This window comes from Cibotium barometz, chromosome 51 (genome assembly GCF_041138505.1).
Source record: "Cibotium barometz isolate CiBa-2024 chromosome 51, ASM4113850v1, whole genome shotgun sequence".
In the NCBI taxonomy this organism is placed as follows: Eukaryota; Viridiplantae; Streptophyta; class Polypodiopsida; order Cyatheales; family Cibotiaceae; genus Cibotium; species Cibotium barometz.
Window position 1 is genome coordinate 20,815,321 of NC_141096.1, and position 15,722 is coordinate 20,831,042.

The 15,722-nt window shown below is 37.4% G+C and overlaps 1 protein-coding gene across 3 annotated transcripts; it reads right to left on the bottom strand.

Moving 5' to 3' along the window:
• Positions 1-913: 913 nt before the first annotated feature.
• Positions 914-2,367, bottom strand: STOMAGEN (stomagen). 3 transcript variants are annotated; one of them, XM_086787782.1, is made up of 4 exons: positions 2,134-2,205; positions 2,013-2,101; positions 1,839-1,930; positions 914-1,332 (listed from the first exon to the last, which is right to left on the bottom strand). In XM_086787782.1, exons 1-4 carry the CDS (start codon positions 2,175-2,177, stop codon positions 1,132-1,134), a joined length of 426 nt encoding a protein of 141 aa, XP_086643908.1. In that variant the 5' UTR covers positions 2,178-2,205; the 3' UTR covers positions 914-1,131. The 3 variants fall into 3 exon arrangements, with proteins under 3 accessions (XP_086643908.1, XP_086643906.1, XP_086643907.1); XM_086787780.1 differs by having other exon boundaries at positions 2,013-2,367; XM_086787781.1 differs by having other exon boundaries at positions 1,839-1,918; positions 2,013-2,305.
• Between the last annotated feature and the right edge of the window lie 13,355 nt (positions 2,368-15,722).

Consider the following 15,722-nt stretch of genomic DNA (forward strand, 5'->3'; position numbering starts at 1 on the left):
TCCTTACATTTTTCACGTGGTAGGATGTCATTTAAAGTTTGACTTCATGTGAGTGAACCCCTAACCTGTTTGCCTTTACACATGCTAGACAAGACTTGAAAAAGTTGTTTTTTCATTATCCAAATTACTGTGATAACAAATGTATATAACCAATTCCATTACAGAAATATAAATTAGAATGCAACATCAACACAAGGGATAGCAAAGTTTACTAACAGGAGAAATTTTTCTTAAAAAACATAAAAATAGTAAATTAGGTTTAAAAATTGATAGTTTATTTACCTCCAAGTTTACACAAGGGGTACTTTTGAATGCCAGAGTTCACACATAAGAGGCTTTCAAAATACCTATTTTTGACACACATGCTATAAAAGGTCTTGCGTTTCATGACTCTTGAGAGACAAGCCAGTTTATTTAGAAGGATGATGGGCTTGACTTCTACTTAGCATTATCGAGCATTAAACATGTAAACAAGCTCACAACTTGATATGTTTGGCAAGTGGAATGTACAAAGATCATGACGAGAGTCCCTCAAAATATAGGAGCTTTTAGTTTGATAATTCCCAAATCAACAAAAGGAGCCACTTCTTGCAATTATGCTCACCACTATATATGTATATATATTATAGTGCCTCTATCAGGCTATAGTGATGTATTTGATTTTTGTGTAAGGCTTACTACAATAAATGTTGGAATTTGGAAATATTTATTGATTATCTTAGGAAAAGAAGTGTGAGAATACAAAAATATTGACAAAATTGGAGAATTTAAAATTTATTTGTTTAGATCACTCTCTCTCTCTCTCTTTCTCTCTCTCTCTCTCTCTCTCTCTCTCTCTCAATATAGATAATATCTTCTTTAGTTTATGCATTGAAAGAGACAAACAACCAAATGTGACCAAAGGTAAAAGGAATTTGGCAAAGCACATTTTGGAATGTACCTAGTTATAACATAACACATTGACACAAGGAACACAATTTTTAAGCATGAGAACTTTATTAATCATGGGATGGTATAACTAGCAAAGGAAATATTTGCATAGGTCAAATTATGCATTATAACCGGCCAGCTTTGTGGGCAAGCTTGTCTAGGGTTAGGGAAGAGAAGGGTTGTGGTGATAAATTAGGTCAATTAGTGGCAAATGCACCTGTAGTGGTATGAACTGTTGATAGGATCATTGGGGTCAACTGGGACCAGCTGAGCTTTGCAATGGCTAACAGATCGGCATGTCCTGCACTCATTGTAGGTACAAATAGGAGCTGTTGAGCCAATCAAAGCCCTCCTAATCTCCATGGGGAGGATTAACTCTCTTTTAGAATAATAGTGCCTGTGCTGAAACCATATTAAAAGCAAACTCTTAATTAGTATTACATTAGATTAAAGCTTAGGTTACCAGTTTATTCAAGAAGATCTAGAGAACAATAACATGCCAAAAATCACAAAGTTTGATCTAAAAACAAGCTTAATCTAGTATGCCTTGTAAGCTTAGGTTATTTCCAATATATCTGTTTATTCAAGAAGATAGGAAGAACAACATGAGTCTGTTCTTCTTAAAATTAGCTTAATAATGAACCCATTAGCAGGTTATCTGTGATTAAAGTTTAGGTCACCACTTTATTCAACAAGAAAGAGAACAGTTAAAAACAAGCTTAGTCTAGTATGACTTGTAAGCTTAGGTTATTTCCAATGTACAAGTCTGTTCTTCTTAAGATTAGCTTAATAATGGACCCATTAGCAGGTAATCTGTGATTATTTTAGCTCACAAATTTGTGAAGAGAAGGTTGGCGAATAACACGAAGTAAAGAATCAACAAGAACATCAAGAGTTGAAGCTTGTACATGAGGGCTTGCAGGTTGGTAAGCTTCCTGCAGTTTGTAGCTGTTTTGGAAGGTTGCGTCCTCATCTTCACGTGGCGCAGCTGCACAAAACACTGAAAAGGATTATCTATTGCTGTAATCAATGGTAAAGCTAAGCTAATTAGGTTAAAGACGGCCTAATTAAATCACTATTACCAGATGGGCTTGCCTGAGGGACAAAGAAGAGGGAGATGCTAAAAGCCACAAGGCAAAGCATGGTAGGATTCATGCTTTTGGAGCTACACATGTAGTGAGAAAAAGCGAAAAAAGAACAGAAATGGAGGGGTGCTGTGTAATGGCGATGGTGCAGGGAACGCCCATTGGCAAGACAATGGAGGAGAGAGTATAATATAGCAGAACCCATTTGTGCGAGGATAGAAAGTGTGTGTGTATATTTGAAGCTTGCAGACTGTGTACTAGCTTCTGGACTCTACTGGGGGGTAACAACTTCATAAATTAACCTTAATTGTGCCATTAATTAACCTTAACTATGTACTCTGATCACCTTGATTTGTTCCTAGAGAGAGCCTTCATATGAGCATAACCAATTCTGTTTAAAAGAAATTAAGAAGATTTGGTGCATTGCCCAATGCAATGCCTACTGTAAAAGCACCCTTGAGAGTGGTGAAAACGAAGGATCTACAGTTTTTGAACTGTATCCTAGTGGCCTGTTTTGCCAGTGGGAGCACGGGAAGATTAAGTACGAAAGGGTTTTTGCATTCAGAATTGCAAGAAAAAAGCTTTTCTATGCTTTAATTATACTATTTAAGAGACTTGAGGAATATCCTCTTAATCCTTGGCCTTTCCTCCTACCATAGAATTATATAATTACATTGTACTATGCAATTATATAATTACATATTACATTTACAATGTAATAATTACATTGTATAATTATATACACATATATAATTACACTGTATATATAATTACATATTACTATGTAATTATATAATTACATTGTATAATTATATACACATATATAATTACATTGTATGATTATATACACATATTACAAATGTAATATATAATTATATAATTACATATGTCTATCAAGCTATTGGCCCTATATAATTTTAGGATTCTCTTTACTATATATTGCTCTATAAATTATCACATATTTTCTTCAAAGCTATTGGCCCTATATAATTTTAGGATTCTCTTTACTATATATAGCTCTATAAATTATCACATATTTTCTTCAAAGCTTTCAAAAAACAAAAAGACAAATGTGCACAAATAGGTGCATCAGGAATTCATGCACCATAATTCCTATTGGGCCTTTGTCAAAAAAGTTATCCCCCCCCCCAACACACACATTGTCAAAAAAGTTATCCCCCCCCAACACACACACACACACATTATAAAAAACAAATAAATGAAAAAGTTATCAAACCCATTGTACTCCAATGAACTTGCTCGACATCACACACATATTTTTGAAGTGAGAATATGGAATGCCCTAATTCTATGACACTCCCAAGAAAGATTTTTCTTTTGTCTCTTTGCTCTCTGTAAAGGTTTTGTTGACAAAAAAGCTGCAGCAAAATGTGCAAGAAAGGGGTCACATCTCATGCATGCATAGCACAAGACAACAAAAACTTTTTAAAAATGGTAGTTGTACCTTAGAATCTCATTCATGCATGTGTGAAAGGAGAGAGAACTCTTTCAAAATGCTAGTTGCATTCTAGACTCTCTAGGCCATAGGGCACATATGTGTCATGTAGACCTTGGCTCGCGAAAAAAAAACTCTCTAGGCCCATTTTTAAATTGAACTCTCTCTGACCCCTAGTATGCTACATGTGTTGGCCTTTTCTTACTATGATGTGGAAAGTCTGTGTAGACTAGTGGATGTGCAATCTTGCTTGACAAAATGGGATAGGTAATCTTGCTTGGTGAAACGTTTTCCTCTCGTTTCTACATCAATTTGAAAGATGGTGTTTTTGTGCAAATTTTTAAAGTCCTCGTGCGAAATTCCAATGGTACTCATGGTTTTCATACTTGTTTGCACACTTGCTCATCAACTATTTTTCATACTTGTTTCCACACTTGCTTTGTTTCAAGACATTAATACTACAAATGTACATCTTATATTCTGGTGTTTAGCAAGGAATGAAATGCCCTTTCACATGAAAATAAAAAAAATCAATTTGTAAATGATAGAATTTTGGCAAAGATACTTTTTGAAATATCTCGAAAGACAAAGCCATTTTTCCTATTGAAATATATTTACTTTCATAGTTTAAATGCAACAATATAATTTCATGCAAATTTAATATGCATAGTAGTTCTCTTTCTATGGTTGTTGGTGCTTTATTTGTTGCACCTTTAAATTTGGCATTCCATATATGTATTTATAAGTAGGGTGCCTCATTACAATGATGTTTAAAAAGCACCAACTTTACCCTTATAAATGTTTTGTCCTTGAAATCCAAAACCATTCTTAAATCATCACTCTCCTCTCATTGCTAATGCCTCACAAAATCATCCCTAGATGCTTGCTATTTTCATTAAAAAAGCATCATAAGAGCCTCACTATCACTGTAAAACTCACCATACATTGCAATAGCCTTGCAAAATTGTTGCTAGTTCTTTTACTAATGCCTTGTTATCACCCTTGTTAAAGTCTTGCAAGAGCTTTGGTATTTATGCTAAATGTTGTCACAAAGGAATCACTTCATCCTTGTAAAACCGTCACTAGGATTATTTTTCTATTTACACTAAATGATGGTGAGAAATGATTACTTTATCTTGTAAAACCACCATTATTAAGATATTTAAAGAATTGTCTCACAAATCTAGTGATGCTTTTAAAAAAACCAAATGGTGTTGCAAAATGATCACTTTATCCTTGTAAAACCAGCACTATCAAGATCTTTCACTAATTGTCTTACAAATAGTGATGTAAAAAGAAACCTAAAATAAGTTTCATAGAATATGGCAAGCTATGACTTGCTCCGTTTTACCTAGATTTTAAAATATATACTCAAATAAAATATACTTTTATCAATAAATAAAGACACATTAAAAAAGGAAATGTAATATCATTTATAAATAACTTGAAGCATTAATATATCCACAAAAAGAGTAGAGGCCCCAATATCTCCATGAATGTCAACACTGCAATAAAATAATATAAATCCTATAAACTAGGATCGTGTTAGGTGATACCATGCTATTTTATAAATATTAATAATTAGAGAAAAGTTACACAAGTTTTAATCATCTTTGATCTCACTCTAATTATTTCCCTCAGTCTTTTCCTTGCCGCCCTTGCCCTTATTATGTCCCTTATTCTCCCATGATCCTTCTCCATTCTCGGGCTTAAATATATGAATTCCATATTTTAAGAAGAATAAGGGAATAAATGATATGATTTAGCAATTTCATTAACTATACACATTTAGGCATTCTTGTAGTTTAGTGGCACCCCTATTCCTTAACCCTACTTAAACAAACTTATATACTATGATGAAACACATATTTATACTCATTATGCTTGCACCAACATAGCCTTCTTCATATTACATGTTAAAATTATGAATTTAGTGTTGGTATATTAATGCTTCATCCTCACATTGTGTCATCTATGCACTGTGACTAGCTCATGTTTGTATGAGCCCCATTATAAGAAGAAGCCATGGTTGAGTATCTCGGAGTGCCCCACATCCTTGTATTCACATGAGATGGTGGCTTGGGAAGCCATATGGTTTAGAGATGGATTAGATTAGATTTGGCATATTGCCAAATAGGGGCTACATGCGATAGTGTATAGTTATCCCAAAACGATCCACATATGGACTAGGTAGACTTTCATATAGACTTTAGTCTTGTGTCAAAACCCAAATAATCTTCAAAATCTATAAGACCCTCCAAAAACCCCTAGAAAACAAAAATAAAAATCTTAGGAAAGAGAGATGTAGAGAGTGAAAGTTTTCTTATTTAAAAGAAAAATCATATTCAAAATATACAACACTTTGCCAAAATTCATAGAAATAAAAAACCAAAGCCTTGAACTCTAATTTAAAGCATGATAAAACCAAATCCTACAAACTAGAAAACATACATGAGGAAGAAAAGAGAGAGGTAGAGAATAAAATCATATAGATTATCATAAAAGCATGCTAAACCTATACCCTATACCCAAACCATAGAAATTTTTTTAAAAAAAGAAAAAAACCCATATTTGAAAACATGCTAAACCCATACCCTATACCTAAACCATAGAAATTAGAAAAGAAGAAGAACAAATTAATATTTAAAAAGAGTGGCTTGAGAAATGATTAAAAGAAGAGGAATGCAAAAGGGAAGAGACTCTTAGCAAAGGCTAGTTTGCATGTTGACCAAAAAGAGGCAAAATTATACATAAGACATGTATAAAAAACAACGAACTGTTGCAAGTTGCATGGGTTTTTTAGAGAGCATCAGAATAGTTTTTAGCATAGGATTTATCAAAATTATTTCTCAACTTTGCAACACTTCTTGTTGGAAGGAAACCTTGCCCTCCTCCCATGACATGTTGTAGGCTAGCTAGATTTATCCCATATGCTTGGCTTGGACCCCTAATCCCTATAGTATATAAGGTAGCATAATTGTCTCTTCTTATCCAAGCACCTTTATTGTGGATGCAAGGGATTAAGGTGAGAGGGGGGCTCGACCTCAAGTTGATTGACTCCTGTTGGGTTTGTGCCTTGCACATATGCCTATGGTGTCTAATATGGTATCAAGGCTTGGTTGTTGCAGGGGGCACATCTGTGGAGATGCTTGTGTATTTATTCGTTGGTGGTAGAAGCTGGTGGGACGTGGCATAGGTGGCAAGGCTGGAGGTGCATGTGCGCTGGTGGAATATGGTTGCATGTGGTGGTTGGTTATCAAGGCTGCAATGCCAATGGGACATAATTGGGCATCTAGGTGGTGATCGAGCCTTGCCCTCCTCTCATGACATGTGGTAGGTTGGCTAGATTTATCCTATGGCTTGTCTTGGATCCCTAATCCCTTTAGTATATAAGGCAGGATGCACCATCTTATGCCTCCACCTTTATGGTGGATACAAGGGATTGAGGTGAAAAGTTATAGATACTATAACTCCACTACATGTAGGATGAAAGTGAGCAAAGATGTTGTGTTTGATGAGATGATATACACCATTAAAGGATTCCAATAAGGCTGATGTAAACAATAATGTGGCTGCACAAAAATGGAGAAGCAACAATAATCACATGTATTTAGTGAAGCAAGAGAGCCCTCTACTAGAAGTGGGTCTATCATGAGACCTTAGTCCAGAAGATTAAGGAAGAATACCGAGAATTCTGACACATCATTTAGTAGTACTACCAAGTACTAAAAATTTAGCAAACTCACACATATCATGTAAGGGAAAGATGATCCTTTTAAAATGCTCAATGTTTGTCATTTCTTTGTTAATGGGGGTAGTGGCTCAGAATAGATCCTTGATGAGGAATTTGGGATCCCGCTTGTTGTTATACCTAGTGTTTCGAAAGAGCCAAAGTAGTATCGAGAATACTTAGTAATAATTTAAGTATATAGAGATCTACAAGGGTAAGGTAAAAAAGAGCCAAAGTAGTGTTTAGAACACTTGGCAACGATCCAAGTGTATAGAGGTCTACGAGGGTTAGATATCACGTGGATAGGTTGAGATATGATGGATATACAGCCCATCATTATGCATATGGGTCAAAGAAATATATAAGAGATAGAGCCCACATGTTTTGAGAAGGCACTTGCACATAAGGAATGGGAAGATGCCATGCATGACGAGGCACTTGGATAGCAAATGAGACGTGGGATTTTGTGCCTTTGTAAATGAGACATAAGAATTGGAAAGATACCATAGATGAAAGTTTGTAAAATAAACTTAGTGCCCTTGGAGTAAAACACAAAATTGGTTGTGGATACAAGTGATCTTTTAGAGAACCCGACTATATACATATACACTATAGGGACACTTGGATGCGACTAGGAGAAGACTCGGATACATAAAGTCCACAACTCACTATGGACTTTTTTATGAGGATAGAGTATATATATAGATATATGGGTATACATATATAGATTGGGTTGGTGGTAGTGTCTCAAATAGGAGATCTACTAACAGCGTTATGTTTTCTTCGGTTGCTTTGTCAAATACAAAGGATGAGTACAAGCGTACTACTATGGCACTATTTTATGACGCAACTTGCAGATATGTGGGTGAGCCCATAGGTACGAAAGCTATCATTTATTATGACAACATGATCACTAATACAATTGGCTAGTAGCCTAGTGTATCACGCTAGGACGAAGCACATTGAGGTACATTATCATTTGTGGTTGAGAAGGTTCTAGTAAGTGATGTGAATTTGGTATATGTCAATACAAAGGATCATATATAGGTGAGCCCATGGGTAGGGCAGCTATCATTTATTATGACAACATGATCAATATACAATTTGCTAGCAACCCAATCTATCATACTAGGATGAAGCACATTGAGGTACATTGTCATTTTGTGGTAGAGAAGGTTCTAGTAGGTGGGTTTGATTTTTTTGCGAGCTTTATTTGGTGAGCTTTTTGGAGATAAGATAGTTTTATGCAAGCTTGTAAGAAAAATGATACATTTTGGTGAGCTTTTATATAGTAAGTATTCATGAAAGAGAAATAAATACATTCACATACATACATATATACATGCATATTCTCAAACCTACCTTCCTACATCTATACATACATATATACATACATACATGCATATATACATATATACACACATTTGTACAATACATACATACATACATGCATGCATACTCCCAAACATATACATGCATGCATACATACATACCTACATACACACCTACCTACCTTCCTACATATATATATACATATATACATACATACATATATACACACATTTGTACAATACATACATACATACATGCATGCATACATACATACCTACATACCTACCTACCTTCCTACATATAAACACACATTTTATGTCAAAGAAACTTAAATATAGGCACAAACATACCTATCTATGTACCTTTCTTCCAATATTTATTTCAACACAAGTAAAAACAAGTATACCCGGCTCATATTTTCTTACAAAAAGATTGAGTTCACATTTCCTTACAAGAAGATATATGGTTGGTACCATTAGGAACTCAATGGAGTCTTTTTGGGCCCTTTAATTTGCCATTGCCTAATGGAGGTGATTAAGAAATAGACAAATAGGGAGATTACATGTGGACTGACACCAATGGTTTGTAAGAGCCTAGAAGGTAGTGGTCAAACTTAGAATAATAGGCTAAATAGGCTCTTTTTAAATTTTCAAAATCAACTAAAACTCAAAAATTCAAAACGTATATGCATTTTTCCCCTATTTTATATAGAAAAAGATAGCTGCAGCCTGCCAGCAGCCTGCAGCCATCATTAACTAAGGCCTCCAAAGTGATAGAGGCCCAAAAACGAGTTCCCATGCATTCAATGCACATTCCCTTCACTTTCCACTATCCCTCTCTCCCACGTTCCCTCCAAAACGCTCTCTCTTCCCCCTTTCTCATAGCAAGGCGTTGTTCACTCTCTAGACTACTTCTATTAGCTATCTACATCTTGATCTACCTCTCTCTTCACTCAGAAACCCAGATCTATAGCTATGGAAGCTTGATCTGCAACCTCCTCTTAGAAGCTATGGAAGCTTGATCCTCTGATCTGCAACCTCCTCTTAGAAGCTATGGAAGCTTGATCCTCACTTACATTTCCTTCCTTCATCCTTCTTCCTTGTCCAACCTCCTTTTACAGAGTGTAACAGCAGAGCTTAGCTATGGAAGCTTGATCTGCAACCTCCTCTCAGAGGCTATAGAAGTTTGATCCTCACTTACATTTCCTTTCTTCATCCATCTTCCTTGTCCAACCTCCTTTTACAGAGTGTAACAGCAGAGCTTAGCTATGGAAGCTTGATCTGCAACCTCCTCTCAGAAGCTAGGGAAGTTTGATCCTCACTTACATCCTTCTACCTTGTCCAACCTCCTTTTACAGAGTGTAACAGTGGAGCCAAGCTATGGAAGCTTGAGTTGCAAATGCTTTGGCTCTCATAATCTTACTCATTGTCTCCTCTCATCCCCTCCAATATCCTCTTTCAAAGTGCAGTAATAGCACAGCCAAGCCCTTGGAACTTGCTCTACAACTCCTTCTCTTTTTTACATCTGCCTAGTCTAAGTTTTTTTCTCACTATTTTTCTTTGCCATCAAGGTTTATAATCTCTCTAATATATACATCTGATGTCTTCTTCTAGAGCTCGAAGGCCTCCGATCAGTATTCAATCTCTCTCTTGTAGCAGTGGTCAAGATGAGGATGGGCACTGGAACATCAAACAGTACGAGAAGTGGAACTGGATTACGATGCAGCCTAGTACAAGAGGAAGCCACAAGGTGTCAAAGCGATACGTTGATATACAAAGTCACCATTGGAAAGGGCGGATATTGGAGCTCAAACAAAATCGTGATGGAAAAAAGCTAGCTAAGGTCCAACATGTTTACAAGGCAACAGAGCTGAAACTAGCAGACCATGACCAACGTCAACGATTTCCTGCAAATTGTAAGTTATTTCACCACTTTATATTCTTGTTTTTAAATCAATTGTGTGCTAATAATGGTATACTGAGCACTGCGTTGATTGTTCTTGGGTTCCTGTGCGTAGATATTTTTCCCTCAAACTATAGTGAATGGGAGCCTATGGAGGCAATTTCAGGAACCTTTGAAGCATACCATGTGGAGCTTGGTAGTTTAATCTTTGGAGGGTGTCCAGCTGCACAACTTCTTGCACGAAACATCTTCTTCTATGAGGATACATATGTGGTTCCCACGACAGCAAATGGTACTGGAAAATTAGTTCCAAAACCTATGCCAACTCTCACATCTATTGAATGGCCAATTCCAGACAATGCTTCAGTGGCCATGGCTTGTTTGCAGATCGAAAGCAAGGTGCAAAATGCTATGAAGTGCACATATGGATCTCACAAAGCAACCATAACCTGCTTCATACCTCTACACCTCTTTGTGTACCTGTTCCGTACAAGTGACACACATCGTACCCCAACTTTATGGATTGCAAAGGGGGAGAGAGCTCTGACTTGTTTCTTATCACCTGCATGGGATAAAAAAGTTGTTCAACACAATGGAGACACCATCAGATGCGGAGTAATTGTTGAGAAGGTTGTGATGCGCTATCATATTGCTAAGCAACAGTTGTCCATTGCGTTTCCTTACAGGCGATGGAAGCTTACAAATGGAGAATGGGAGGCGTTAGACTCCGACACAACCTCTACAGAACAGGGTGTGCTACATATATCCATGCAAGGTGGGGATGTAGAAGATGTTACTGTGAATGATGACTGGTCCCTTGCCAACTTACGTGACTACTTAGTTCTTCGATTCTCACTCAGTGGTGATTTTGCTTTGATAATCAATGGTAGAGTAGTGCGCAAAAGGCAGGAACGATCTTTTCTTTGTAGAGAAATTACTTTCCCTGGCTGTGTAGCTATCAGATAACCACTGGATATGTAATCTTGAATTGAAGTAAATACAATTTCAATTTTTTTGCCTCACTGTCTTATTAAGGTTTTTCAATTGTCTTGTGCAGTTTTATTTTTTTGTGATAGTGTAAGGTTGGTCACAGAAGCATCTGTGGCGTGAGCCACTAGTAAATTGGAAATGACCTTGCGATGGAAGGATACGTTCTTGCTTTCGCATACCATTTTTTAAAATTTTTTGGTACTTACAAATTTTAAAAGTTTTTAAAAATTTTATAACAAGGTTGCCCATATATAAACGATACTTTACTCATTTACATCAATTGACAATTATCGTTCTCTCCTAACACTTGCTCTCAATTTCGCACACCTTTCTGTATCGCACACTCTCTATTTCCTCCAATCACTCATAGCATGGCACCTCTACTTGATGCACTTATTGCACAGCTAGGAAAGCTTGAGTTACTTCATAGGGTTGATGAGATCGTCCCTATGTTTGAGGGGGCAATTGATGTACGTGCAACAATGCATCTACACGCGGATGCTTTTACAGATGTCATTCAGTATATGGATGAACACGTCAGCACGTACTCCATCATGTTTGAGGGTGATGAGGGCTTATGGGTTCCAGTTGAACTCATCAGGTACATATTCAGGGAAGAGAAGAATTTTAGATTTCGCCTATCCAGGTTTTTAAAATCCCTCACAGAAAAGGACTACAGAAATGAGGAGGAAGACTTACTCCTGGAACTACAGATGGGCAACATCGGCACTTCTTTCCTAAGCTGGGACATGGTTTTGGTCCTTCTGTTACAAGAGGGTGTGGCGAAAGAAAGTGGCAAGGAAAAAGAAAAGGGCAAAGTAAAGCTAATGGAGCAGGTCCAAGAGGCCCATGCTGAGGAAGAGAATGTTACAGAACAATGGGAGGCCTCAATGGCATTGGTGGCTCTACAAGATAATGTCCCCGAGGAGGTTCCGGACCTAGTTCTAGAGGGCGATGAAGTACTCGAGGAGGTCCCAGACCTTGTTATCATCAATCTGCATCCAATCATTATTGATGGGAAAGAGTTTTTGTTTTTGGATGACATTGCCAAGACACTCGGGTTACGTGAGGATGAGGCACTTTCTATTATTGCCGTGAATGCTGGGGGTCAAGACAAAGGAAAAGTAAAAATTTCTTTTGAAGATGACAACCTCACAAAAGCGCTTGCATATGATATTGGTAGCAGTACCTTGGAAGTTGTAGTGGCCAAAGCGCTCGTCGAAATAAAGAATGAAGTGCAATTCTATGAGAGCGTAGCTGCCTTTGAACCACACATGCCCTTGGTTGCTGGCGATGCTCAAGACCAAGGAAGCATAAACCTGACGAATGAGCAACTAGTTGCAAGTGACGAGGCAACTGAGGTATGTCCTTACTTCTTAGTTGTAAAGCAAATTATTTTTTGTATCATTTCACGCTTCCTAACTTCTATATTGACATGTTGACAGACTGCTTTTGAAGTGGACAAGTTTGCTATGCGCGTAGGAGGAACGCGGCCAAAGTCAGAGGGTCGAGATGCATCCCTTTGGCACTACATACCTGCCCTGAGGGCCGACATAGTGCGGGTTTTTCATTTAGAATATGCAGAGATCGCCTATGCCGAGCTCCTAAAATGTAAAGCACTTAGTGCTGTCTTGTCAGAGAACCCCCTAGCCTCGAACATAAATAAATGTATTTTGGTAGCTAGGGAAGCTGCCTTGTATTGCTTCACGGGCAACCATCCCGGCTCAGTTCTAGGCCATTGTGCCCTTTCTCAGGCTCAAGGAATCAATGAGCCGAGTGATGTATTCCAAAGCTTAGGCCAGAAACCAGCCTCTAGAACTCTCTCTCCTGAGCTCTTCCAAGAGCTTATTAAAAAGATGTAATGCAAACTTCTCTTCCAAGTTTAATAAAATTTTTTTGTTGTGCATTGTAAGTTGTGATTTTTCCTGGCGTACTTGTGATATACCATTTCAAGCCTCGCAATTTTAAGATTTTGTTCATGTGTTCATAGGAAAAATTGTTTAGGATTTTTTTAAATTGTGATCGTGATTAAAAAAAGTAATCGAGATTGGGTTAGAGCGGTATGAAAAAATATTGTATTTATAGATGTAAACACACTCACATATATGTATATGTGTGTGTATATATGTGTGTGTGTATATGTGTGTGTATATATGTGTGTGTGTATATGTGTGTGTGTATAAGATTTTAAGGCTATTATCAGATATATATACATATATATAATATTTTATATAAATATATAAGATTTTAGGGCTGTTAGGGCACCTAAAGTGTCTTATGAGAATCACCAGACCGTTTGATATCAAAAAAAAATAAAAAAAATACCATGTGCGCTACGGCGCGTAAATCGGCATTTTGACCTGGTCAAAGTGCCGATTAACGCGCCGTAGCGCACATGGTAAATTTTTTTTATTTTTTTTATTTTTTTGACCCTGAGGCTCAAAAGGCACTCTATAAGGGTCTCTAGGTGCATTTATAATGGTCACTAGACCATATATATCAAAAAAAATAAAAAAAATGCAATGTGCGCTACGGCGCGTAAATCTCCATTTTGACCTGGTCAAACTAGAGATCAACGCGCCGTAGCGCACATGGCATTTTTTTTATTTTTTTTTTGTTTTTTTTGCCTTGAGGCTCATAAGTTTCTCTAGTTGACTTTATAGGATCTACATTTTTTGTATATATAAATATTCATATATATGTGTGTGTGTGTGTACATATATATATATATATATATATGTGCATATGTATATATATTTGTATATGTATATATATGTGTGTATATATGTTTGTGTGTGTATATATATATATTTGTGTGTGTGTGTGTTTGTGTGTGTTTTGTCCTGTGTGTATAGTGCTTTTATAATTTTTAAATGAAATGTTCATTGGCACTGAGCATACAAAAAAAATGGACTCAACAAAGAATGTAACAAAACTCAGAAAGTTTTCATTAATGTCTGAAAAAGATACAAAGGAATCTGGGAACATTACAAAATTTTGTAGGGAGAATTACAAAATGGGTTAGCCTATTGAGGTAGAAGGCTACGCTCTAAACGTAGACGCAGGGCTAGGGACATATCTACAGGCTTCAAAGTAACTCTCTTGGCATGTACCATAGCCAGCACTGAGTCTTCAAAAACAGAAACTACAATATCTTCAGCAGCTTCTTGAAGAGCTTCAAGAGCTGTGCTCTGTATGCGGTCAACCCTGTCAGAATATTTTTCCATTGTTTCTCTCACCAGTCGAGAGAATGGTGCCTTGGGGATGAGAAGATCTGTGCTTTTCTGATATTTCCTAATCTCTCGTAGCGCGACTGTCCCTGGCCTCCATTTTCTCTTCTTCTTTGTAACTGGTGGAGGCGGTGGTGGTCTTTGATTCTCCCACGGTGGTCGTTCAGACCTGAACTTCTTCTTCTTTTGTGCACGCTCTTCCTCTTCTTGTTGGTCCCGAAACTTGCCCTCCATTCTTTTACCACACTTCTTGACTGGCCGCCTGGATGTTGTGGCTGCCTGTGGCTGTGCTTGGCTTGCCCTCCTTGCGTCCTCTTTGGGCTGCTGTCTCTTTTGCATTTCTGTCTCCCAAGCTGCCCTCACAAGAGCAAACTCTTTGTCAATGGTATCTTTCGTGATGCCGTAGGACAAGAGCTCGACCTCCCTGTTCTGTAAGATAACCTCTAGCTGTTCTAGGGTGTCGGCCTCAATAACAATCTCCGGTGGCTGCCCTTGACCTTCCTCGGCTTCTTTTCGACGCCGTTCTTCTTCTGCTTCTCTACTAGGCCCTGCTTCTTCAGCTTCCTTCCTGCGTTGTGCCTCTTCAGCCTCCTTCCTGCGCTCTTCTTCTCTCATCTCCTTTGCCTCTTGCTCTGTTACGATGGGTAGACTTGTCCTTTTTGCTGTAGCAGGTAGTGGGCCGAGTTGATCGAAAAATCGCAAGTCTTGCTCCTGTTCTTCTGGCATGGCCTAGGTATTTACGAGTGCAAGAGATAGTGGGAGGGCAAGAGAGAGTAGAGCACAAAGAAGAAATTGAAATGTGGTTTCTATAAATGAAAAATGACTTAAATATGTCTATAAATTTAAAACTTTTAGAAAATTTAAAACTTTTTTAAAACTTTTAGAAAATTTAAAAACACAAAAAGATTATAATCAGAGAGTTTAAGCCCATGAGGAACCACACCGACGCTTGCTTGCTACCCACTGCCGTAGTCTCTCCCTAGCATTTGATCTGTTGTATCCTTCAGTTCTTCTTGCATTAACAGTTTTCATTATTTGACGCCTAAGAGACAAATTACCGCGACTTT